The sequence below is a fragment of the Equus przewalskii genome, chromosome 5 (assembly GCF_037783145.1).
Source record: "Equus przewalskii isolate Varuska chromosome 5, EquPr2, whole genome shotgun sequence".
NCBI classification, from domain to species: Eukaryota; Metazoa; Chordata; class Mammalia; order Perissodactyla; family Equidae; genus Equus; species Equus przewalskii.
The window spans coordinates 4328394-4352800 of record NC_091835.1 but is presented as its reverse complement, the minus strand read 5'-3'; the positions used below and the strand labels follow the sequence as shown (position 1 = coordinate 4352800).

At 36.1% G+C, this 24407-nt stretch overlaps 1 protein-coding gene across 7 annotated transcripts in view; it reads right to left on the bottom strand.

The window, feature by feature from the left end:
* SPAG16 (sperm associated antigen 16) overlaps positions 1–24407 on the bottom strand; it is a 1020255-nt gene that overhangs the window by 255923 nt on the left and 739925 nt on the right. For all 7 annotated transcript variants that reach the window (XM_070618199.1, XM_070618198.1, XM_070618200.1 and 4 more), the window contains one exon: positions 20923–20988. In XM_070618199.1, the coding sequence (XP_070474300.1) occupies positions 20923–20988 (66 nt within the window). The remainder of the gene's footprint in view (positions 1–20922; positions 20989–24407) is intronic.

Below are 24407 nucleotides of genomic sequence, written 5' to 3'. Positions count from 1 at the left end.
AGCATAATATCATAAATTTTTAAATATATTGAATATATTCCCCATTAAGATGAATTAAATAGTCAATAACTCAGACCAGTATTTGTCATAAAGGTGTTCAATATTATTTATAAGATGGGGCAGTAGGAATACAAGAAATTAATTCTTGATACATAGATAGATGCACATGTATATATTCATACATATATAAAACTATAACATATAACTATATAACAACTATTATTTTAACTATTATAATGGCATTTCCAAATATTATAATACAAGAGAAACATTCATATGTAGTTCGTTGAAAGAAGTAGCAGCCAAAACTGTGTTCACTGTGTGATACACACACACAAAGCATATGTTGAAAATAAGATTGGTAGGAACGAAATCAAAGCAGAAATGATTATCTCTAGTGGAGGGATGAATCATTTTTATTTTATTTGCTCCTTTTCACATTTTCAAAATTCAAATTTCATGGAACTAGCATATATTAATTGTTAGAATCTGAAAAATATTTTTGAATAGTGCAATCAAAACATCATTCACAATACCTGTCAAGTGATCTAATTTTCACTCCCTAAAATTCTACTGCGTAAAATGGATAAGGAAGAGGGGTCATCAGGCAAATGGCAGAAACATTCAGCCCTGGAAATATCAGCTGCTTTCAATATGTGAGGGTAATGACCTGCAACTTGGTATTAAGGTATAAATATAATAAAATGTTTAGGCTCATTAAAAGGAAAATTAGTATTTCAAACATTTTTGGTACTGATACATTAGTGTGTCTCTTAGGACAGGCCTGTACAGCATTAAGCATTAGCTCATTACAGTACTTCCTTAGTACACTAACGGTACAAATGAGGCAAAGAAATTGTGGAATTAGAATGGAAAGAGAAAGTAAAATTTGGGAATGCTCAGGAGTGCAAAGCTAAAGGAGGGAATAAAAGCATTGGAAAGATGTAGATAAGGTTGCTTTTGTCAGTGTATGCTTCTTCCCTCTGCCATTGTCAATCTGTTAGGCATTAATAACTTGTATCACCAATCATGCCCCAGGAACAGGGAGCTGGACATCTCGAAATCATTCCTTATCATCTAGAGTACATAAAACTCCAAGATGTAATCACAATCACTTATTCAAAGTGCTGTATACTTATCTCATTCAATCCTTCATCTCTACGATTAGATTATACTATTCTACTAATCAGATGAGAAAATCGAGACTTACAATGTTATACAACTTGTCCAAAGTCATTTTGTTAGTAAAACATAGACCCACGATTCAAATGCAGCCAATCTGACTCAAGCATCCAAGTTCTAAAGCTCTTAACAAAAAAAATAGTTTTCACACCCTGCCTTAGATGCTTTGGAGAATGGAAGCCACGAAGTACCACTTAAGTGCTTAAAGAGCACATTCTGTTATTGAGATAGAACATCCTGAAAGAAGTAATGGTACTGTGACAGAATATCAACAAATATGTATTAGCAAAGAGCAAACTGAGCAAGCAGGCGTTTAAATTTATAAGGCAGAAGAAGAATTAGAAATAGACGAAGACACTGATTATAAAGGCACAAATATTTACGGAGCTGTACTGTGTCCCTGGCTTGGGGCCAGGAGCAAGAGACACAATGGATACAGGCTCAAAAGGAGCTCATAGTTCATTGTTGGAGAGAGAAGGATAATCAGGCAGTTACAATGCAAAGTCAAATGCCAGAAGTAGGTAAAGGGTTATTTAGGGTACAAACTGAACACCTAACCCAGGCCTGTGGGATCAGACATTCCTTTTAGGAATGCAGAGCTAGGATAGTTCCATCAAGTGAATGCTGCTTTCTAGAAATGATAACGTTTTAAATAGATTAAGATCATGAACACATCTTAGTGAAGAGAAGGTGGGAGGGCATCACCAAGAGTGAAAGTGGCTCGATGTCAGAGCACAAAAGCAGAGATTAACATATTTCATGATGGGCAACGTGGTGAATTTATGATGCGGTTAACAATGTGTAAAAATCCTTAAGAGGTTGTGGAGCTCATATTGAGAAACGTGAATTTTATATATGATGTAAAAAAGTTACGTGTTTTGAACATAAATACTGATATGTTAAAAAGGTGTTTGAGAGGCCAGCCCAGTGGCATAGTGGTTAAGTTCGTGTGCTTCACTTCATCAGCCCGGGGTCTGCGGATTCAGATCTCAGGCACAGACCTGCACACCACTCATCAAGCCATGCTATGGCAGCATCCTACACACAAAATACAGGAAGATTGGCACAGATGTTAGCTCAGTGACAATCTTCCTCAAGGGGAAAAAAAGAGGAGGATTGGCAATAGATGTTAGCTCAGGGACAATCTTCCTCACCAAAAAAAAAAAAAAAAAAAGGATATTTGAAAGCCAGTAGTCTCAGCAAGTCAAACAGTTACTTCCAAATGTGAAATTGTGTCTCTGAGACCCTGGAAAATAAGTGAACATTACTTTTCTGTGGTTTTCTAGTTTGTGCCATAAGTCTAAGCAAGAGTTTGACTGAACCCAGGCAAACTTGTCCTGACCAGTAGGAAACCTATTACTTCATTCATCCAAGAATTATTGATTGAGCCTATGAGGTGTTAGGCACTGATTTAAGTGGTGGATATACAGGAGTGAAAAAAACAGGCAGAAGTCCTGGCATCATGGAACTTGCATATTTCTGGCAAGAATCATGCAATAAGTTATACAAATCACTATATATGTGGTATGTTAAATGTTAATAAGAGTTACGGAAAATAAAACAATCATCGACAAGGAATGTTTGGGAGAAAGAGTTTTGAAATGTAAATAGCCTGGTCGAGGAAGTTCTTACTAGGAATATGACCTTTGAGTTAATGGCAAAAGGATTTGTGGGGACAAGCTGTGCTATAGAAGAAAGGGAATCCAGGAAAAGAGAAGAGTGAGATCAAAAACCCCCAGGCAGAAGTACTGAAAGTAAATATACCAGTGGAGCTGGACGTCAAAGTCCTTGATTGTACATGAAATTAGGAAAAAAAACAAAAACAAAAACAGAACTGGTGCGATGTATTGAATGGACTGAATAGTGCTGTATTTGGAGATCAGATGGAAATAATGACATTGTCATTAAGTCTAGATTGATCAGAGCAGAAAAAAACATTCCCATGATTTCAACTATTAACTGTTAGATGCTTATGACACCCAAACTTACATGACCAATGCATACCTCTCTTTTGAATTCCACATCTTTATTTCCAACCACCCATAGAACATCTATCTCCATTTGGATATTCCACAGATACCACAAGTCAGCACGTTCGAAGCCAAATTCATCTTTTCCTCAAACTTGATCCTTCTTCTGCACTTTCCGTTTCTGTAAGACACTCCACGTTCCATGCAGTCCTTAGAACTTGTTCTCCTATTCCCATCTCTGTCTTCTCCAATCCTGCTCAGCTGTCGTACGCCTCCACTCTCCCAGTGCCTTATTTCAGGCCCTCCTCATCTCACACACAGACACATGTAGTGAACTCCTTGCTTTCAATCCCATGTCATGGCAGGTCATTTTCACAATGGCGGTTCTTAACTGGGGCAACTTTGTCTCCCAGGAGACATTTGACAACGTCTAGTATCATCTTTGATTGTCACAACTGAGCCACCTACACTGGCATTCAGTTGGTAGAAGCCAGGAATGCTGATAAACATCTTACAATGCACAGGACAGCTCCCAACCCCACCCCCAACATGAAATTACCAAGTCCATAATACCGATGATGCCATGATTGACAAACTAATGGCAGAGGAATTTTTTTGTAAAATGCAAATTTGAGCCCCTCCTTCCTGTCCATCATCTCCCACAACTTCCCCACTCCTTGCTCTCCTTTCTGTTCCTCAATACACCATGCCCTCATGCTCTTCTTCTTGCCATTTCCACCGATTAGGATGCTCATTTGCTATTTCTTTTTCTGGCAAATATTAAATATACTTAAAACTTGTTTCAAACACAACTTCTAATGTATTCCAGGGAACATAAGGCATTGCTTTTCTTGCTCCCCCAGAACTATGTCATAAAACTTACAACAAATTGTAATTTTTTTGTATACTTGTCTGTCTTTTCCTTCTAAACCTATATTATCCAATACATGTGGCTATGAGTACTTGAAATGTATTACAACTGAGGAATTGAATTTTTAATTTTATTTAATTTTAATTAGTTAACACTGAAATTTCCTCATGCAGCTAGCCACTATCACATTGGACACTTTAGGTAAAGAACATTTCCATCACTACAGAAAGTTCTATTGGACAGTACTACTCAAGACTATTTGCACTCAGTTTGGGGCTTATATTATACACTTAGTAAATATCTAAATAAATGAATTAATGAATCATTATTTCCATAGCTGAATAGTCAGAGCAAAACTTTTCCCAATGGTTGTGACTGAACTCTCTCAAGAATTATACCAGATAGTCTCATTGATTCTTAATTAACCACATTTGGTGCTTACAATTTGTTGCCTGACATTGATAGATACTTATCTACTTTGTGTATGGATTTTGATTCTTTAATTATATTCTAGCTCATAAATGAAAAGGACTAAATGCTTGTTTGAATCACCCACAAAATGCAGTCTACTGTTTTTCATTTTGCAAACGCTAAATAAACCAAAAGCACACTTCTGGTAGAATTGACAGCACATTGGCCCAGCTTCCTGCCTGCCAAATGCAGTGCAAAATTAGTGGATTTCTTAAGGTAAAGGAGAGAAGAAAGTTTAATAAATCACTGAGAGTCTTTCTACTCTAAGGACAATTTTTGAAACTAACATTTTATTCAAGGAGAAATGGAAATTCCTAACACGGCATATGAAATTAATGCCTTCTGCCTGTGGCAGCGAGCCTCTTCTCGAAGCACTAAAGATAAAATTTCTGACTGTTGTGTGAGTTTATTTCATTTTCAGTGTCATTATTGGCATTATTTTGGATATTCGTGTATGAGATCTTTGTCTTGTAGGCCCTTGGTGTTTTCTTCTGATGTGGCTTGTCACCTTGCAGCAGGGTTTCATGATATATTTACATAGTAACACACTGTAATGTTGAAGTAGGGAGATGGAGTCTCCAGAATATGAAGGAATAAACCAAAGAGATATGAAGCAAAAACTAAAGCGTAATGCTCAATATCTGAAGAGAGAACGGTGTTAAGTCATTTCAGTGTCGCATTGCCATGCACGTCAGAGGAAGAATTTCAGTTTTGCTGTTGGGTTTACTGGTGAGTACTGAGTCACAAAGAATCTTTCAGATTTCAGAAAGACTGGATGTTGAAAATAAATTCATTCTCAAATTCAATAGCTTTTCTCAGTTTCTAAAGAAAATATTAGTGATTATCAATACATTTCTGAAAGACAATGTAAAGCTTGTGTAGATCAATGTCTCCCACAGATTAGAAAAGAGAAGGCTTGAGAAATTAAGGGACTTGTCTAAGCCTTCACATGAAATCTGTGGATCAAGTAGGACTATAATTCAGATCTCCTGCAAACACACTGTCAACCTTTATCTTTATAGGAGGAAGGGCTAACTATAAATTTTAAAAAGAATGGCATTATCATTATAATCACATATCTTCTGGTTAAATCTGTTGACAATTAAAAGAAAATGATAGAAAAAGCTCCCAGTGCCAGTCACAATGGAGTGCCAGGGACTAGGTTTCCTCTCCTGCTTAAAACACCCCCCAAAAATAGACAAGATATAGGAAACAATGGTTTGTAAGACACTGTACATCAGGCAACAAATGATGATAATCACTGAGAGTCAGGGAACTAATGAGGGAGCCACAGAAGACTGCTGTGACATACTTACCTGCCTAGACAGTTTCTAGCCTACTGCACGGAGAGAGGGAACCCAGACAGAGCATGGCTGACTCCCAAGTCTGAGAAGATGGAGCTGAGAGGCCAGGGAAAGAAAGGCAGCTTGAGTTTGCAAGGCAGAGTACAGGGGCAGAGAGTCGCTCAGAGAAAATCCTGGAGGTCTGCAGAGCAACCCTCTCCAGTGTTAGGCTGAGTGCTGACTGGCACATGTGCATGAGGAAACTATGAGGAGGCCTGGAAAGAACCACCTGAGATGATTAGAGGGAACAGGAAAAGGCATTCACACAAGGCTGGGGATAGTGCCTGTCCCAGAAGCCTGACTGAAAAGTTTCAAGATTCCGGGATACTGGGTATATTAGAGCACAAAGAAGCGTTTTGCTTCAGTACTGGGGAGATATTTAGCTCTAGTCCTACCTAATAAATCTTAAAAGCAGACCTGAAAGAGCCAAATGGTTTCTAAGTAACTTAACAGCATCCCAGAACAAAGCTCAAGAATATATATATAAGAATAAAAAATGCCCAGCATCCCACAAGATCACCTTGATGAATTTATGAGGTACATGGTGATACTGCCATTTCGTATATGAGAATATTGAAGGTTATAGCTAATTCACATACTGGGTAAGTGGTAGCTGGGATCTGAAATTCACTCTGATTGAGTTCAAATCCATTAGATAAACAAGAAGAAAGTAAGGAACAAATTCACATATAAATCAAATGGAAGGCCTTTATTCAGAGCTTTTTAAATTTAATTTTGATGTACATTTTTAGTTTATTTTAGCACAGTGACCTTGGAACGAGCAGGAGCTGAGGGTGAAGATAAAAGGTGTTGGGGAGAGGGAGGGTGGTGTGGCTCAATGGTCAATGTGGCCAGACAATGAAAAGCCTGAGTAGAGCTTAGAGTTTTATAGTTTTTAATAATTTTTGTAAAATTATAATTTAAAAAATTGTTTTATAAAATTATAATTTTTATAATTTTTCTTGTCACTTTCCCTGTTAAATTGGGAAATATAAGATTTAATTAAAAGATGACAGTATCTTTTCCACCCAATCTTTCAGCAATTGTAATTTGACACACATATGCAATTAATGTAGTCATTCAATTGGGTAATTCACACACATAACACTACACACACATACAGACCCACACACAGACACACAGACACACAGACACACAGACACACAGCACTTATTCTCCTGAAATGATTATAACTTCAGAGATCTTTACCTCTGCCTGTCAACTTATTTTTTTCTAAACAACCTTCTCTAAATAAAGCACTTTCACTATCTTTATTTACATTTCAATGAAGCCCGTGCTGATAATGTTACTTCCTAAAAAACCCACAATGATGGGTGATCCAATTTGAGAATTAAAGGACATTCAAATGCTTTTAAAAACCAATCTGTCAACTGCTAAACTGCTACTCTTCAGTCCATTTAAATCAAGCTGCTCTGGCCCATCCTTTTTCTAGAAGAGTATACTTCTCTTCCCCCACTAGTCTACTTTCTTTTGTTGTGATGAACTGAACAAAGAAATTCATACATAATTTTAAAAGATGAAGGAAATTCTTTTAAGGAGTCTGATAAATTTATGAGTCTCATTAAATGTTTACTGGACAAACATTCCCTGTTAGAATGGCCTAATGCCAGGCAATGGAGTGTGGTGAGTGGGAGAGACGAGAGGAAAGATGCAATACGGAAATGGGTAAGATGTGATCCTAGACCTTAAGGAGCTATGGAGTCATCTTTTTCAAACTAATTTGTAAACCTTCTAAGTGAAATGAAATATATTGTCTTGTAACTTCACATTTGAGAAATATTTATACATAAGAACAAAATAGATATAGGTGAATCTCTGTTTCAACACACTTGAAAATACACGCTGTGCTTTCTTCCCCAATGCCCTTCATCCCTGGTTGGACCAATAATCTGTTTGTTAACATGTAACTCAGCACACTGCCACTCTACTCTTTCCATTTACCAAATCAAGAAATAGGGTATTTCAGGGCCAGCTCGGTGGCGTGGCAGTTAAGTTCACGTGTTCCACTTTGGCAGCCCAGGGTTCACTGGTTCAGATTCCTGGTGCAGACCTGTGCACCACTTATCAAGCCATGCTGTGGCAGGTGTCCCACATATAAAATAGGGAAGATGGACATGGGTGTAGCTCAGGACCAGTCTTCCTCAGCAAAAAGAGGAAGATTGGCAGCAGATGTTAGCTCAGGGCTAATCTTCCTCAAAAAAAAAAAAAACAAGGAAAAAAAGAAATAGAGCATTCCTTTTAGACTTTGAAACAAACAGCATGTGATACTGTTGGAACAGCTTTTGTATTAACTTACATAAGAAACTGGACTCACAGGACCCCCTGAAGAGTAACAGCTAGCCATAGTTGATACTGCACTTAAAACACTATATGAGGGATGACAAGTTTTATGACGCAGGCACTTAAATTCATTAATCTGTTGTCCTGTATCAAGGGAAAAAGTCAGTCCTTTTATATTCCCAGAGTAAGGCAGGCGGCAGGGCATAGAAGGAAAATTTGAGAAGGCGTCTTCTGCTGCAGTGACTAGAGGTCAGAGAGGTGAAATAAAATAAATCACCCAGCAAAGATGGAAGCAACATGTTAATTATTGTTTTTAATAACAGTCCTTTTTCTCTTTGTCCCTTTGCTCTTTAATCATTGCAGAAGATATTACATGTGGATCCACATAAATTCTTCTAAATCTGTTTTATTTATTGGGATAGCAACCTAGGTGTTACTCTATTTGGTAGAAGCCTCTAAAGTGGATGATTATTAATGATTAATATAGTGTCCACTGCAATAACATTGCTGGCATAACCTGTAATGAATTTATTTTCTCTTAATATGTACATTAGTATAGTTGCATAAATTCATGATAGTTCCACTATATACACAAAAGTAGTAATTTGTGAATATATTTGCATCATCATAATGTTACATTACTAAGGTTCATGTTTACAAAGATAATTGAAACACAGATTCACCTATTTGGCTCTTGCCGTGTTGGAATAACTGGATAAAATACCCTCACAACTATAGTTTGATTCATAAAAATAGATTGGAGAGCGGGACTATATATATTTAACTAAAGTTCATAGCCTTTCTAAGAACTATTGCTTTACCAGGCTTTGCTTCTGGTTTGACAGAATCTTTTAGAAACTCTGGATTTTTTTCCCTAGGGAAACACTCCTGTTTCCTTGAAGATATGGAATTGTATCCACAGAATGCTCTTTGGAGAAAGAAAAGTTGCAATCCCGAAAAGGGACCATCTGTTTTTACCAGTTTTAGCTACAAAACATAACATAATAGGGAAACAATCCATAGTAATGACTTGGTTTCTTTTGCAATTTTGTATTTGAGTATGTAAACTATAACTCAACTATTTCTAAGAAGAAATTGTACCCCTCAGTCTAACAAAAGAAAATTTTGAATGCCTTTGGTCAACTCAAACAGGAAGCCCCATCCAAAAAACCAAAGTCTGTGTTTAAGGTTCATTGTTGTCTTTATTTTCTCCAACTCAGGTGGAGAAAAAGATCTAGATACAGCCAGTATTTAAGTTAGAAACAAAAGGTTATTTTGTTTCATTCCCACCCAAGTACAAGTCAAGGGATATTTGCAAATTCTTTCCAAAAACTGAGTATGAAACCTTGAATAGTTTGGGAAAAATGCAATATATTTAGGTGTCTGACTGCAACCTAAATATAGCAGCTTCAATTCCTTTAGTAGAAAATTGTTGATTTTTTTAATACAGCCCTTGAAAAGGGGTGAGGTGAAAGGAGGAGCCTAGTGGTGATTGACAGCCTGGGCCCCAAGACCATTGTAAAACCCGCTGCAGGAACTTCCAGACGCTCTGCTGGGAGATGTAACTTTTAAAACATTTTCCCTGCAGGGCCACTCCGGGTACACAAATTAAATCTTCTGAAGAGGAATGGTAGATTCTCCTGCTCAGCCTCCAGTTTTGCATGTTAACTAGCAGTTACTTCCTGAAGTGTGGACTCAAAGGGTCACATTCACCCAGGAGCACACAATTAAGTGGGGAAAATGACATTAAAGGGGATAATCAAGTTTTCTTGTAATTATGCTTATGAGTAAACTGGTATGGCAATTCTTTTTGCTCTAATTATGTGATTCAGGGATAATATAAGACGTGTTAGACTTTATCCCCATATGTGAAACAACCTCTTAAAAAATTCGTGATGTTTATCATTCATGTGGTTTTTCAAACTTTTTAAATCACATGCAAGATTGGACTGATTACAATAAACCATGTAAGATACAATAAATCTCCTAAGAGAAATGTATAATTTTATACTGATGTTTTGATATTATTTAGAACATTTTTGTCCTGTGAAAACTGTTTAAATGAAACTTCATTGTCCTGGAAGACCACTTGCGTAAGTGGCCAAAGATTCTGAGCAGTGGCATTATTTCTTATAGAAATAGTAAATATATTGCAAACTGTTTTTGGCAGCTATATGCTCAAAGTGAACAGGAGAAGTCTACAAAGTGTATTAAATTTTAAAATAATATTTTAAGATCAATAGTATAAAATAAATTTAGTTATGACACAGCAAACATTATCCTAAGTATGTCTTCTTAAATACCCCTTGGTTTCTGACCTGCAGCGTGTTTCTGATATTTCCTAATCAACGAATATTTATTGATTACCTTCTGTACCAAGAAGCATGCCAAGAGCTATGGGGTTAAAAAAAGCTAAGGTATTACTCAGCTGAAACAATCAATTACACTTTTCATTGCTGGGGCATTTTTGTATAAACAAACATTTTAGAAGTCACAGATAATGCTGTGGGGTTATTCTAAAATGGTCTCAACCATCCCACATTTAACTAATAAAAACAATGTACATTAGCAGTTATCTATCAGATGCAAGATATTCCACCCGCTTCATCTAATCCTAGTCTGCTGCATGTGTCCTGTCACTCCATTATGCCACAATTTTACCACCTCGGGAACTCCGCCTTTGCCATTGCCTCTACTTTAGTTCTCTCCCTTAAGATCACTGCATGGTTTTCTTAAATGTCATTCTCTCAGAGAATTCTTCCCTGACCATTCCATTATAAGCCCCAACGCTCACCGCATTACTCTTTTTTATCTTAATTTATTCTAGTTAGATAACACTTTTTTTTTTTCTTGAGCCTATTCATTTGTTTACTTGTCTAGTGCCTCTGGGTCTCACCAGAATACAAGGTCCCCAGGACAGGACTTGGTATTGTTCGTTGCTGAACCCTCAATATTTCGGGCAGTACCCGGGACGTGGTAGGAGCTGGGTAAGAGTTGCTAAGTAGAAATTCCATTACTGAATTTTTCATATACGCCAAAAAAATTTGTCATCCAAAGGATGAATATATAGAAAAACAAATTATTAGTTTTATAGTCATATAGTCAAAGAGAAAGTGTCAAGAAATATGATATAGTCATGTTGCTTCTAATTTTCACGGAACCATCAAGAAAATTACAAATGCATGAAATCATCTCTATCCAATTTTAGAAGTTATTGAAGGTTAAACTTTGAAGATAGGGTGATATGATCTTAAATGTACTATTTCTTCTTTGTCATTTACAGGGTTAAACTTCTAAGAATAAAATGAAGTAGAAATAAAGGGAGAAGCCCTCTATCAGTTTATTACACAAAAATAATTTTCTACTGAAGGTTTTTGATTGTCTGCTTATACAAACTATTTTTCCTTTGCTTTTCTTTAAATATCACATTTTCCTATCAGAAATTATTTTCTTTGCAAAGTTTTGAGGCAAAAGGGTTACTCCATAAAAGATCTAGCTTAAGAATATCATACAGTATGGGACTACCTTAAAGGATAAAAAGTTAATTTTTAATATGTAGAAGCATTGAAATAATTCAAATATTATATAAAATAAAGATGGCATGTTATGTCCCCCCTAATTTTCTATTCTGTTGTTGTTTCCTATTTCCCCAGATAGATGGCACCTGCTTTAGTGCTTTTCACTGCACATCTAAAAGTTTTGACTTATGCATCATCTACCTGCAGTAATGAATAAGAACTGACATCAAATATCAATATTATTGGCTCAGCTAAATGGTAGTTGACATCAACTTGGATTGCTGAAGAAGTAAACAAAATTGAAATTTTCTTGGTGTATAAGTACCGCCTGACATCATTTGTCCTTCAGAGGATCAATGGCTGCGTGACCTAAATATGGTTGTATTTCCTCATATAAAATGGCCAGAGATGGATACTAAGTACTTTCTATTTGAGCTTGGATAACAAACAAAATTCAGAAAATCAGAAATTGAGCTTCTTTTGCTAAAATGGAGTGAAGAGGATAACTTTTTTAGGTAGGCAATTGCAGGCCTTTGTTTATTTATGATTTAAAGAAAAGATAATGTGAATTTATGTCCACACACTGGCAATTTAGAAAAAGCAATTAACCTATCTCAGATTAAATTTAAAATTCTTGACTGCCTTGTTCTTAAATGGTATATTCTGATATGAAAAAGACAAAATACACCTACTGAGGCTTATATCTATTTTTTAGTGGATGCAATTGCATAGTTTCTTGTTTAGAATAATTTAAAATTCCATTTTCTTATCTTGGTTAAAGTGCAGAATACGTCCCACAACTTTATGTTTATAACCTGATATTATGTTAAATAAAATTAAATTATGAGATACAAGAAATTCATCTTATATATTGGTGTGTGTGTTCTTTTATTTACTTTTACTTATTTGAACACAAATGGCTAGAAAGGAACATAATAGTAACAATAGTAATAATAGGAGTGATAGAAGTATGAGTGGTAGTAACAGCATTTTCTAATTGCCAGGCACTATGTTAAACACATTACACGCATTATCTAATACTAACTGTCCTTTTTGTCATTCATTTTTACAGAAGAACTGAATGATTTACTCAAGACTATATATCTTGTGAATGGCTAAGCCAGGATCCAAAGGGTACTAGGAAGAGAGACAAGTATAACTGAAATTAGGTAATTTTCCAGTGCTCCAAAGTCACAGGATGCTATGATGCCGCAGAAGCTTTCTAAAGAGCAAGTAATCTATCCTGAGAATTAAATGGATTTAGCTTGCAATTCAATATCCACAGAATTTGGAAAACCAATAAAGCTGAAATAAATAAGATGCAATGATACAATGCTGTAATGAAATCCTTGTGCTTTCATTTATTCAGAACTCTGCATTCATTCATCACATTTTTGTTTATTAAATATGTAAAATAAACTATACTAGATGCTGCAGATATTGAGTCAAACATAATTTAAAATGTCCTTTTTCTCATTCATTTCCACTCCATTCTAGTGTAGAGAGATTTTTTTTTAAGTGAAAAGACAAAAAACCCCAAGGCAGGTATGAACTATGGTCGATGCTCCTGCTTCTGCATTGGGATGAATAGGGTGACATTGACTAAGATGACAAGAAAGAGAAAGAGCCAGTTGGGATGGAGGGAAAGCAAGAGTTTCATTTTTAACATATTAAAGTGAGATATTTTATAGATATTTAGGCTGAGATGTAAAATAGCTAATGGTGAGTCTGAAAGTCAGAGTGGGATTTACTTGGAAATCATCACATGTAGATGAAATTAAAAGTCACAGCTTTGAATGAGATGATGTAAGAAGAGAATCTGCTATAGAACAAGATTTAAGACCGAATCTTGCTACAGATTAATAGCAAAGGAGAACCCAGCACAGTAGATCGAGAAGCAGAGACGATGGAGATTTTACTTCTCAGATGCAAGAGGAATGTTTTAAGTGATTGTGGAAAGTCGAGTCTGAATAATAATGGAGGAATAGTCAACAGTCAATATAAAAATCAAGAGCAGTTTCAGTGGAGTTGTTGACTTGGAGCTCATATTTGAATAGTTGAGGAGAAAATGATAGTGGAGATTTCCAGACAATGTGGAGGAATAAGATAACGCAGAAATAACACTGCCATTCAAAATTCAAAGAAATTATGGATTAAAAAGTTTTTAAAAAAGAAATTAATATATATTTGAACTCAACAAAACATAGTGAAACTAGGACAGGCAATTTGAAAAGAATACAATGGAAATTCTATGAATGATAAATGTAGTAACAGAAATATAAAAACCCAATAGAAAGATTAAGGTGCAAACTAGATCCAGCCAAACAAAGTTTAGTGAATTATAAGATGAATCTGAAGAAGTCCAGCAGAATTCAGCATAGAGAACTAAAGTATCGAAAATACAAAGAGAAGTTAACAAACTTGGAGAATTGACCAAAAAGTTTCAACGTAAGTATAAAAGGAGAATCTAAAAGAGAGACTAGAAGGAACTGACAAGAAACAAAATTTAAAGAAATAATGGCTGAAGATTTTGAGGAAGCGCATCAAGTTTCGAGAAAGACAAGAAGAAGCTAAATCCACTTGGGGACACATCGTAGAAATATTGAAAATAAATGTCAAATATGTTAAACCATACCAAAGAGAAATATCAGACAGATTACCTAAATAGGATCAATTACTAGATTGAGAGTAGGCTTTCATTGGCAAAAATAGTTCCAGAAGAAAATGGAATATCAGAAGGAAATAAAACACACAAGACCAAGAAGATTTATTACCTACTCAAAATGCTTGAAAGAACCACCTGAGAATATTCTTCAGCAAGAAGAAAATGAAATTCTGAAAGACGGAGAAAAGGTAAATAAGTCAATTGTAAGCAAAGAAACAATACAACATATTGGTAGCTCTAACAAATATCGACTGTTTACATGACTAATTTTAAGGTGGGGCTAAAATGCAAAATAAAAATAACATAGAATATGGAAAAGTAAAGTCCAGGAGAAAGTTTGAGTGTTTTAAGCTCTTTGCACTGTTCTGGGGAGAATAGCAGTATTATTTATCTCTAGACATTTTAAATAAATAAAATGTATGCATGTTAGGAACAGAAAAGTAAGTATTAAAAATAGACATAGACAAGAAAGAAAAAAAGCAAAGAAATTACATAATCAATAGAATAAACAAGAAAAGATGGTAAAAGAGAGTCCAAATATACTAAAAATTACAATAAGTGTAAACAAATTAAAGTCAGCTATTAAAAGACTTAGATTTTACTAAAAACACAAAATAAAACAGTGTATGTTGCTTATAAGAGAAATAACTCAAATGAAACCATAGAAAAGGAAGGAAATTGAAGGTTGATAAAAGGTATATGTAAATATAATCAAACTAAATAATTTAAGGCAAAATGTTTTAATTGTGTCAGAGGGAAATTACATAAATCTATGAGGAAGCATTCATGAGGAAGATATGAGTCATAAACTTATATACAACTAAAAATTTAGTCTCAACATAAATAAAGCAAAATGGCACCTAAAACTAGAAAATGTGAAGATCCATAATAATGCTTTTTTTAAAACTGACCATTGAAAAGCCATAATAATGCTGAAAGATTTTAACATCTCTCCCTCATAATGTGAAAGATTAAACCAACCAAAAAAATCAGATTGTATATGATTTGGACAATAATTATAGTTATAGCAATCTTTATCTGAGATATAAAACTGGATGCCCCAAAAGAGAACATACATTCTTTCTAAGCCCACAAAGGACATTGACAAATGGTCATATGCAAAGCTACAAATGAGTCCTACTAAATCTCCAAAAGTGACCTCATACAAATAATTTTTCTGACAATTATATAACCAAATTATAAATCAGCAATTACAAAAGCGCCCTCAAGTTTTTCATATGTATATTTCACATATTTGGAACTAACAGCAATTTTAAACGAGTCCAAATTTACAGAGGAAATCAAGAGTATACAATCGTAAGAAAAGTAAGACAGCAAGTGATGGAGGGATGGAATATCAAACTTTTATTATAGTTATATATAGATAGTTTATTTTTCTAACATAAATACCATAATAATATGTGTATTCTTCTTCCTTACTGTGAAATATTTGACATACAAGAAAAAATATATGAAATATATGTGTATAAATTATAAAGCACAATAACAAACACCTTTGTGACCACCAGCCAGTTGAAGAAATGGAATATCACACACACTCTGAAGCTCCAGCACGTCCTCCCCAACTTTTTAAATACGGAAAATTTTGAAACACGTTTATATACAGACAGAAATAATCCTGTAGAAAGGTAAAGACAAAGAATAACTGAAAATGGGGGCCGGCCATGTGGTGCAGCGGTTAAGTGCGCATGTTCTGCTTCTCAGCGACCTGGGGTTTGCCGGTTTGGATCCTGGGTGTAGACATGGCACCACTCAGCAAGCCATGCTGTGGTAGGCATCCCACATATAAAGTAGAGGAAGATGGGCACGGATGTTAGCTCAGGCCCAGTCTTCCTCAGCAAAAAGAGGAGGCAGATGTTAGCTCAGGGCTAATCTTCCTCAAAAAAACAAAGAATAACTGAAAAAGTAAACATGAAGAGAGTGAAAGAGGAATGAGATTTACCGTACAGCCTGAACTATGAAAATGCCTTAGGAGCTGATATATTCCTTCCATGATTACTGGAGGTGGGACACAGAAGGTGCCTGGACAAGCCCGTACATTTGGAGATGTGGTGATAGGAAGACAGAAGATTTCCTCTCTGATGGCTTCTATTTTCTCTTTAAAGAGTGAGGCAAGGTTATGAGAGGAGAGTTTGTGGAGGAAAGGGAAATGAGAGTGTGAGGTTATTTAAAGAGAAGGTATAAAACTATCTACATGAATAGAAAGTGAACCCGCTAGAGAAATAGAGTTTAAATGTTGAGCAATAATTAGTAGCTGTTTGTACTTTGGAGTCACAAATTTAAAGTTAATTTAAGGACAAAAAACCCAGTTTGATGGTATAGTTCCCTCCAGCATTTTTAAATCTGTTCTGGTACAGGCCAAAGAATGTAGATTTGCCAGGTAAGACTTGAAGAGGAAATAAGGTCAAATTGAACTAAAGTCCTTTGCAAAGGAATTGCTAAAATGACAACCGAGGAACCTAAGCTGACGCAACATGTAAGTGAAGACAGAAGGGGTGATAAGATGGTGAGTAAGATTTTAGCTGATTAGAGCTCTCAATGAAGTGGAAGTATCTGGGTTTACTCAAGAGCTGGGAAGACAGCTTGTTCAGAGAAGCGGGGCTCTGAACTGAGATCTTAGAGGCGGTGCGTTCACAGTTAACGACAACGTGTTCAGCGTATGTAGCTGAGGAGAAAAGGGTGCTGGGGGAAAAGTGGTCAAGGAAGCAGGTGGCCAGAGTGCTGCCTGGGCCCGTCCGCAGGGAAAGACAAGGAGTTCGGGAACTCTAGTCTGCAAAGAACGAGGGAGAGAGCCTGAGAGTCGGCAGTGATCCGCACTAGGATTTCAGTGGCATTCTGGCATATTTTGAGTTTAAAACTTCTCATTTGATCCATGATCCCTGACTTACTTCTGAAAGTCCGTTCTTTCCTCAGTGACCTCTGAACTGAAGCTGACTTAGACCACACTTCCTGGGGCAATTCCTTATCAAACAATCCAGATCCATAGCCTCTGATGCCTATGGATAGGAAGTGCAGGGTAAGATACTTAGGGATAGGAATGCAGAGTGGACTTCATCTCTTTTTCATCCTATCTTGTTGTTTTTGATATTTTCATTGTAATGTAGCCATTTTGATTCTACAGCCATTTTGACATACAGAATGTAAGTGATTGCTATATCGATTTCTGGTATTGATAGACATCCAAGCCAGCATGTTTTCCCTTATTACTTAGACTCTCATCTCATCCCATTACCCTTCCCAGCTTTCACGCACCCTTCCACCCCATTCTCTAGTGATCCATATACGTGATGAGTCAATTCCACGATAACGCCACTCTCTCCTCTAAACACTTCCTTCGCTTTCTTGGCTTAAATTGTGACCTAAATATCACCCCAAATTATCACTTTCCTTCTAGTTCTCTAAAACAGGAAATTATTTCTCTTATCCTCCACATGACTCAAGGCCAACAGATGGGGGCAGGTGTCTTCCTCGCTGCAAATTTCTATTAAACCCCTTTCCCTCTTATCTATTTAAAACTTCCAACTGCTGTAAAGATAAAATGAACAGGCTTCACCTTCCTTCACTCCTATTCATGGCAGCTACAGTTTCCATGGAATTATATAGATGGGAAACAAGTCAGAGTTTGACTTGTCTTCTATCAAGGCTATATACTATGCCATTCATTTTGGAATCAGAATATCCATATTTTATATAATTTGTTGCAGTAAAGATAGAAACCTCTACATTTAAAGAATCAATATAACAATATTTGAATGAATACATAGGTCAATTAGAAGAAGTCAGAAGAGGACTTGAAGCAGGTCTTCTCGTTCCTGAGCTGGTCAGAACCCCAGAACGACTGGAATTATCTCTAATTCTACACAGTCTTCCAATTTTGTTCAGTGACCAATGAGTTGAGACTAACTTCCCAGCTTAAATCTATGAGATGGAGGCAAATACTCCCAAGCAAAGATGCACTGGTATTCTAATAAAGTGGATGTATAGTGTTCACCTGACTTCATCAGGCAGGCACAGCATAGCCATTCTGGCTTCGTGCCTCTCAGAACAGTTGGAAATGCCCACAGAGAGATGAGGACCACCACCCTACCCTACCATCCCTCTAGGAGAGGACTAACAAGAGGTACTAGAAGGGCCTGACGGACTCTCTCCCCTGATCAGACCATGGGTCAACTTCCTGGAGACTTGAAGGCAGGGCAGACTCTCTCTGATAGATACTCTGCTCATTTTCTTGCTATGCATTTCTACACAGCTTTTTTGTTTTTTTACTTATGTTTAATTTTCTGTGTCTATTAATATTTTTCCAGCAATTACTGCCCACTTTCTATTTTAATTTTGGTTTTGCTTTACAAAACAGACTTAGTAAAAGCCTTTACAGTTCCTTAAAATGTTTCATTAACAGATTACTTTAAAAAAAGTTTTAAATAAATATCTCCTTCCAATAGAAAAATCAGTCAGAAAAAAAAAGACATCAAGCACTGATACTACAACAGAAATAAAATTCTATTTCCACAACTTTTCAGAACCATACATAAATATTGTATGTTGTATATTTGTTTCTGTGATTCTTTGTTGCTAGATAGATAACCCCGAATTCTACATTTGTGATTTCTGCTTACAAATCTAAACTTGTAGAATTTTCCTAAAATAGTGTTTACGTAAATAGCCAACTGCGTTTTGACCTAGTAATGTAACTTGAATGCATATCCCTAAAGGCATCAAAGAATTAGCAAGTCTAATACTAAATAATTCAAATCTCTGCCTGCTATATCTGCATTGTATAGCACATTTATCGTTACAACTTTGATAGTTTGTTTGAATGTGACTGCATCACAACACTGTGTTGGTGAGACATCCCTTTGTGCTCTTTCAGTCACTGCTGCCTCCCAACCTCTCAACATTCCTTAGCAGGTATGTGAACTAAAACAGTTTTCAAAACAATTGACATAGATGACTGAGAAATTTCCCTTAGAGTGGCAGTCATGATAACAAAATATCATTTTCTTAACAGATATTAAATATTTACAGCAGAGAAGAGATAACTTAATGGAAAAATTCAAAGAGGCTTTGGGATGTTGGTTTGGAATAGTATTATAATAGTCCTTTGGTATGAAAAAAGTGTGTAAATAAAAACAGCTAAGCCACTTTGATACTGGACACCTGGACCTCACATTTATCCTCTTACCTTTGAAATATGCATCATTAAGGTATATCTCTCTTGATTGCTGATTCAATAAATCTAATTTGGCTATTTCCATATTTATTAATTTTACTATTTGGGATGTTAAACAGTGTGTCCCTTTCAGCTATGATATTGCTTACCAAAATAAAATGCCTGACTTACGAAGTATTAGTTTACTTCATTTTAGCTTCCATTTAATTCTCCCAGGATATGTGAAGCTGTATGCCACTTAACAGATTTTTAGCATAAAGATCCTATATCATATGGGTCCACAGTGCTTAAATGGCTCTATACTCAGCTAGAAATAAAATTTTACTTGGTGTCTAGAACTAATCCATAATATATTAGCTCCATAGAGTAAATTAAATGAAATTCCTTACTAAGATGAATTCGTTAAAATAGAATTGTAGTTGAGCCCATTATTAAAATTCCAGGACTGACAATGACACCAGCACAATTTTAGTTGGAGCAAACATTTCTTTAGCAGAAATAATTTTTAGTGAGCAATTTTCCTCTTTCTAAAAGAATAATAACAGCATGATAGTAAGAGAATTTTGACTATGCTGTCATTGTGAAGTTAGAAGTAGGTAATCTATCAGATTTCTTTTTCAGCTAATTGGAAAAGCAGAGGGATATGGAATTAAGATTCACACTCTACTGGGAATTTAGAGACAAATTAAAATGTTAGGTATAATCAAATCCCAGAGTTTGAAAGGCCTTGAGAGGTCATCTATCTAGTCAAATAGCTTTCATCTGAGAAGGAACAAAACTTAAATCATCCTTCCACAATTACTACCTGAGCCCTTTTAAAGACAACCCCAATTAGCTTAGCAGCTCAAAGCGATGTTTAACCATCTTCTTCGCGGGGGAAATAATCCTGATACCTGAACACCTCAAGTTGTGGATAACACTTTTCTATGCCATCAGTTTATATGGAGAAAAATGTATCTGAAACCTTTCTATGAAGAACTGGAATGCTGTCAAATCAAGGTGCTCTCTTCTAATCTGAAGGAAGTCCATGTTTCTTTAACGTATTTTTTTTCTTGGGTTTCCTTTCAAGCATTTTCATTATTTTTATAATTCTACATTAATATTTACAAGTCTACATCCAACTCACTTTCTTGAAGCCCAAATTAGCCAAGAAGCTTTAAAAAATATGTTTAAGTGGAGTTAAGTACAATAGGAGAATTCTTTATTGTTCCTACCACTGTATGTTACATGTGTGTTTTAACCTTCTGCAACCCTCTACTATCTATATATTTTTTCCATTGTCATACTAATTTTCAAATTTGGTCTCCTCCTCACCTTGTTAACTTACCATTTCCTCTGGAACTTTGTTTCATTAAAATGACTTTGTATATATAAAGAATTAAAAGAATTTATTGGGATAACTGAACTCACCCTAGGAGCGAAGGTGGCATCATTGATAGAATGCATATGACCATAAAGAGACTGCTCACATTTACCCTAGGAAGACAAAGCAGACATAAAATCAAATAAACTCCATTTAACATATGAAAACAAATTGATGAATAATTCACTTTATTTGTTTTAAAGTAAGATTTTAGTCCAATGATAAAATTAATATATTCTCATGATAGAAAATGTTAGCTTTTGCTATCAGCTATCATTCAGAATCAGGAAAGCCTGTGCTGGTGGTTGTGCCTCCAGTGCTGGCATCTACACTGAAATTCTAGTGTCCTCACCTTTGCACCATTGAGCTGGCGCTGGACTCTCACTAAATGACTCCATTTTGCAATTAGTATAGTTTTCAAGCCACGGGGCCCAGCGGGGAAGCCATTGTAGGAGGCTCGTGTTTCCAGCACCTCACTTCCACCACTGTGGGCAAGTGGGGTTCTTTTTCCTTTTTTGTTTTTGATTACAGGATCACATTTTAATTCCTGAATTTTCACAGTTTGGTATTAATATCATTACATATATAAAAATGTTATAAAACATGTACAGTAGTATTTTTTAACACAAAATTAAGCATTTGTCTTGTGAAAAGCATACTTCACATCTACACCTTTAGATCATCTTTTCCAAACCATAGCTAAAATTAACTAGAAAAATTTCTAAGTTCTAAAGCTTCAGTTTAAGTGATTCCAGGAGAAATGAGCCCATAACACATTACAAAGGGGATTTAAATGAGGGACCTCTTATTTCGACACCAATATTCAAAGGGTATTCTTAACTATCTTAGGGAGATAACCCAAATTCTGTAGAAGAACCAGAGAAAGCTATATCCGGAATATTGTTTGTAGTTCTTGTTATGGGTTGAAATTCAGATTTAATTCAATAATGTATTCATTCAACAAATATTTTTGAGCAATTAATATATGTCAGGCACAATTCTAGGTGCTTAGGATATGTCAATGAACAAAAGAAAGAACTTTGTTTACAGTGACATTACATTCTAGGGGGAGAAGGAGGGAATAGACACTTAAAAAAAACTATAAGGTGTGTTAGAAGATAATAGGTAATGTGAAAAGAAGAAAAGACAGGCAGAGTAAAGGGTGTCATAAGTTTGGGGATTGAGAGCCTAAGAGCAAATCGGATTATCAAGTAGAATGAAGTGGTTTGACCACACTCAGAAAGTAAGGTTTGAACAAAGGCTGAAGTCAGTAGGTGAGTTAGCCAAGCAGACATCTGCAGAAAAACCCTTCAGGAAGAAGGGAAAGCTAGCGCGAATGTCTCCAGGTGGGAGTTTGCCTGGCCTGTTTCTGGAACAGCAAGGAGGCCAGTGCAGCTGGAGAGAAGTCAGGAGAGTAGGTTTACTCAAAAGGCTCCATCTATTCTCACTCATTACCTCGTAGTTACTAGTCCTAGAACATTTAAAGCTGAAAGAGAGATTACAGAAACGACCAAGAAATGAGATATGAAAGATAGAGAGTCATAATCGTGTGCTTCATTGCTCCAGGACATGCACTGAATATTTTGGAACTAAACATAGTTGGAAAGGCTTTACAACTAAGTTCTACTTAGTCCTCACTATTGCCACTGCATTCAGCAGGTTAAATTTCAAATACCTATTTGCAGAATTAACACATGCTATTAATCCTTTTTCACAGAATGCAAACTTTCCCCATATGAATTGAAATTTCATAAATTTAGCATAAAATTATGTTGAAACACTTTGGCACTCTCTCAGGATGCCCCCTGCCCATGTTACTCTGGTTCAGTATCTTGAGACTATTATAACTTTAAACCAATTATGCTGAAAACTTCAAACCATCCAAATTCCCAAAGTAGAAATAAATTACTTAAAAAGCCAAAAAGCAAAATATAATGTACTATAATTAGCTTTCATATATTATCTTAGGACCTTTTATGCTTAATTTTCTTTGAGAACCAGTATCACATATAGTTAAATAACCTTATACTTGGATAGTGAGTGTTAATATTTTTAAAAATATTTAAATTAGCAAATTTATCTTAAAATATTTTTGCGTTAATGAAAGCTTTACATTTGGTCCTCTTCTCAAGTGAAAATCTCTAAACTATTTAATTAATTGGTAAGGAAAATGGAGTTTTCTGATTCAATCCTGAATGCCAAGTTTTAATTCAAAGTAGAATCTCTAAGGCACTCTTGCAAAGCCCTGGAAGCATGGGTTATAATGGAAATGCTGACGGACCACATTTGTGCTGCTATGACAAAACCTGCCTCGAAGATCAATGTTTCATGAATTAAGGAATGTTAAAAAAGCTTTTCTATCCAGCTTTGTTCCCAAGATAAAAGTGAATCTCCTCTTTTTGTGGTATAGGGAATATGTGGCTTACTAAAATTCTAGTCTGCAAACAGCCTTAATCAAAAGTAATACCCAAACTGGGATGTTAAAATTTGGAGTATCTTCTTTGATGAATTCTTGTCAGAATTGTTTTCTTTCAAAGAAGTGGAAAAAATTAAAAAGAGGGAAGAGTCTTACAAAAAAAAAAAAACACCCAAAAATCATGGGACCTAACATGTCATTGCTCCACACTTGATTCTCTCAGAAGAGCTGTGTGCAATATGGTTTCCGTAACTGGCCCTGGGGATGGAACCGTGGGGAACTTAATTCTTGGATCTGCTACCTAATAACTGTGTGACCTTGAACAAATTGCTTCACTTCACTGTGCTTCAGCTGCCTCATTTAATTCTCTAAACAAACCTGTAGGTTAAATACCGTTACCCGTGTCCAATGAGGTAATGGGATTTAACCTATAGGTTTGTTTTGAGCATTAAATGAGATAAAGCATGTGAAATGTTGGTAGAGTGCCTAGAACAAAGTAAGAGCTTAACAAATATTAGCTCTTCACTTGGGACACAAACCATGGAAATGCTGATGACTTTCAAATCACTGTCTCTAAAACCCTTAGCTATCTGCCTGCCTCTTTGAAGACCCCAGTAAGAAGTCTTAGAGGCATTAGTGCTATTAATTCTGTTTGGTCCTCAGATTCACTCCTCATGTGGCACTGCCCCACTCTGTGCCCTGTTCTCGACTAACTACCTTACCTTGGGCTCTCAGGCCCTCTGTTCTCTGGTTGGATTCAGCAGGAGGAAAGCACCACCAGGAGAGAGATGAGCAAAAAGATGCAGAGGACAGGTAAATGAGCACTTCAGCTCCCTTTCTGTTCAGCTGCGACTTTGTCAGTGGCCCCGTCCTCTAATTCCACAACTCCTGTAGAGCAGGTCCTCTTGCACAGCCACAGCTCACACTGTCTGCTTCTCCTTCCTCTGCCCCTTCAGACCTAGGGGTGGTAACTGCTTCCCACTGTTGCTAACCCTTGGGTGCTGTGTCTGATCCCTTAACTCTGTTCACGTTTCTGTAAACATTCAACTTGAGTTTACTCCATGTGTTAGCTGTTTCCTGCTGGTGACTTGTGTAGCCACCCATGATACAGGAAGG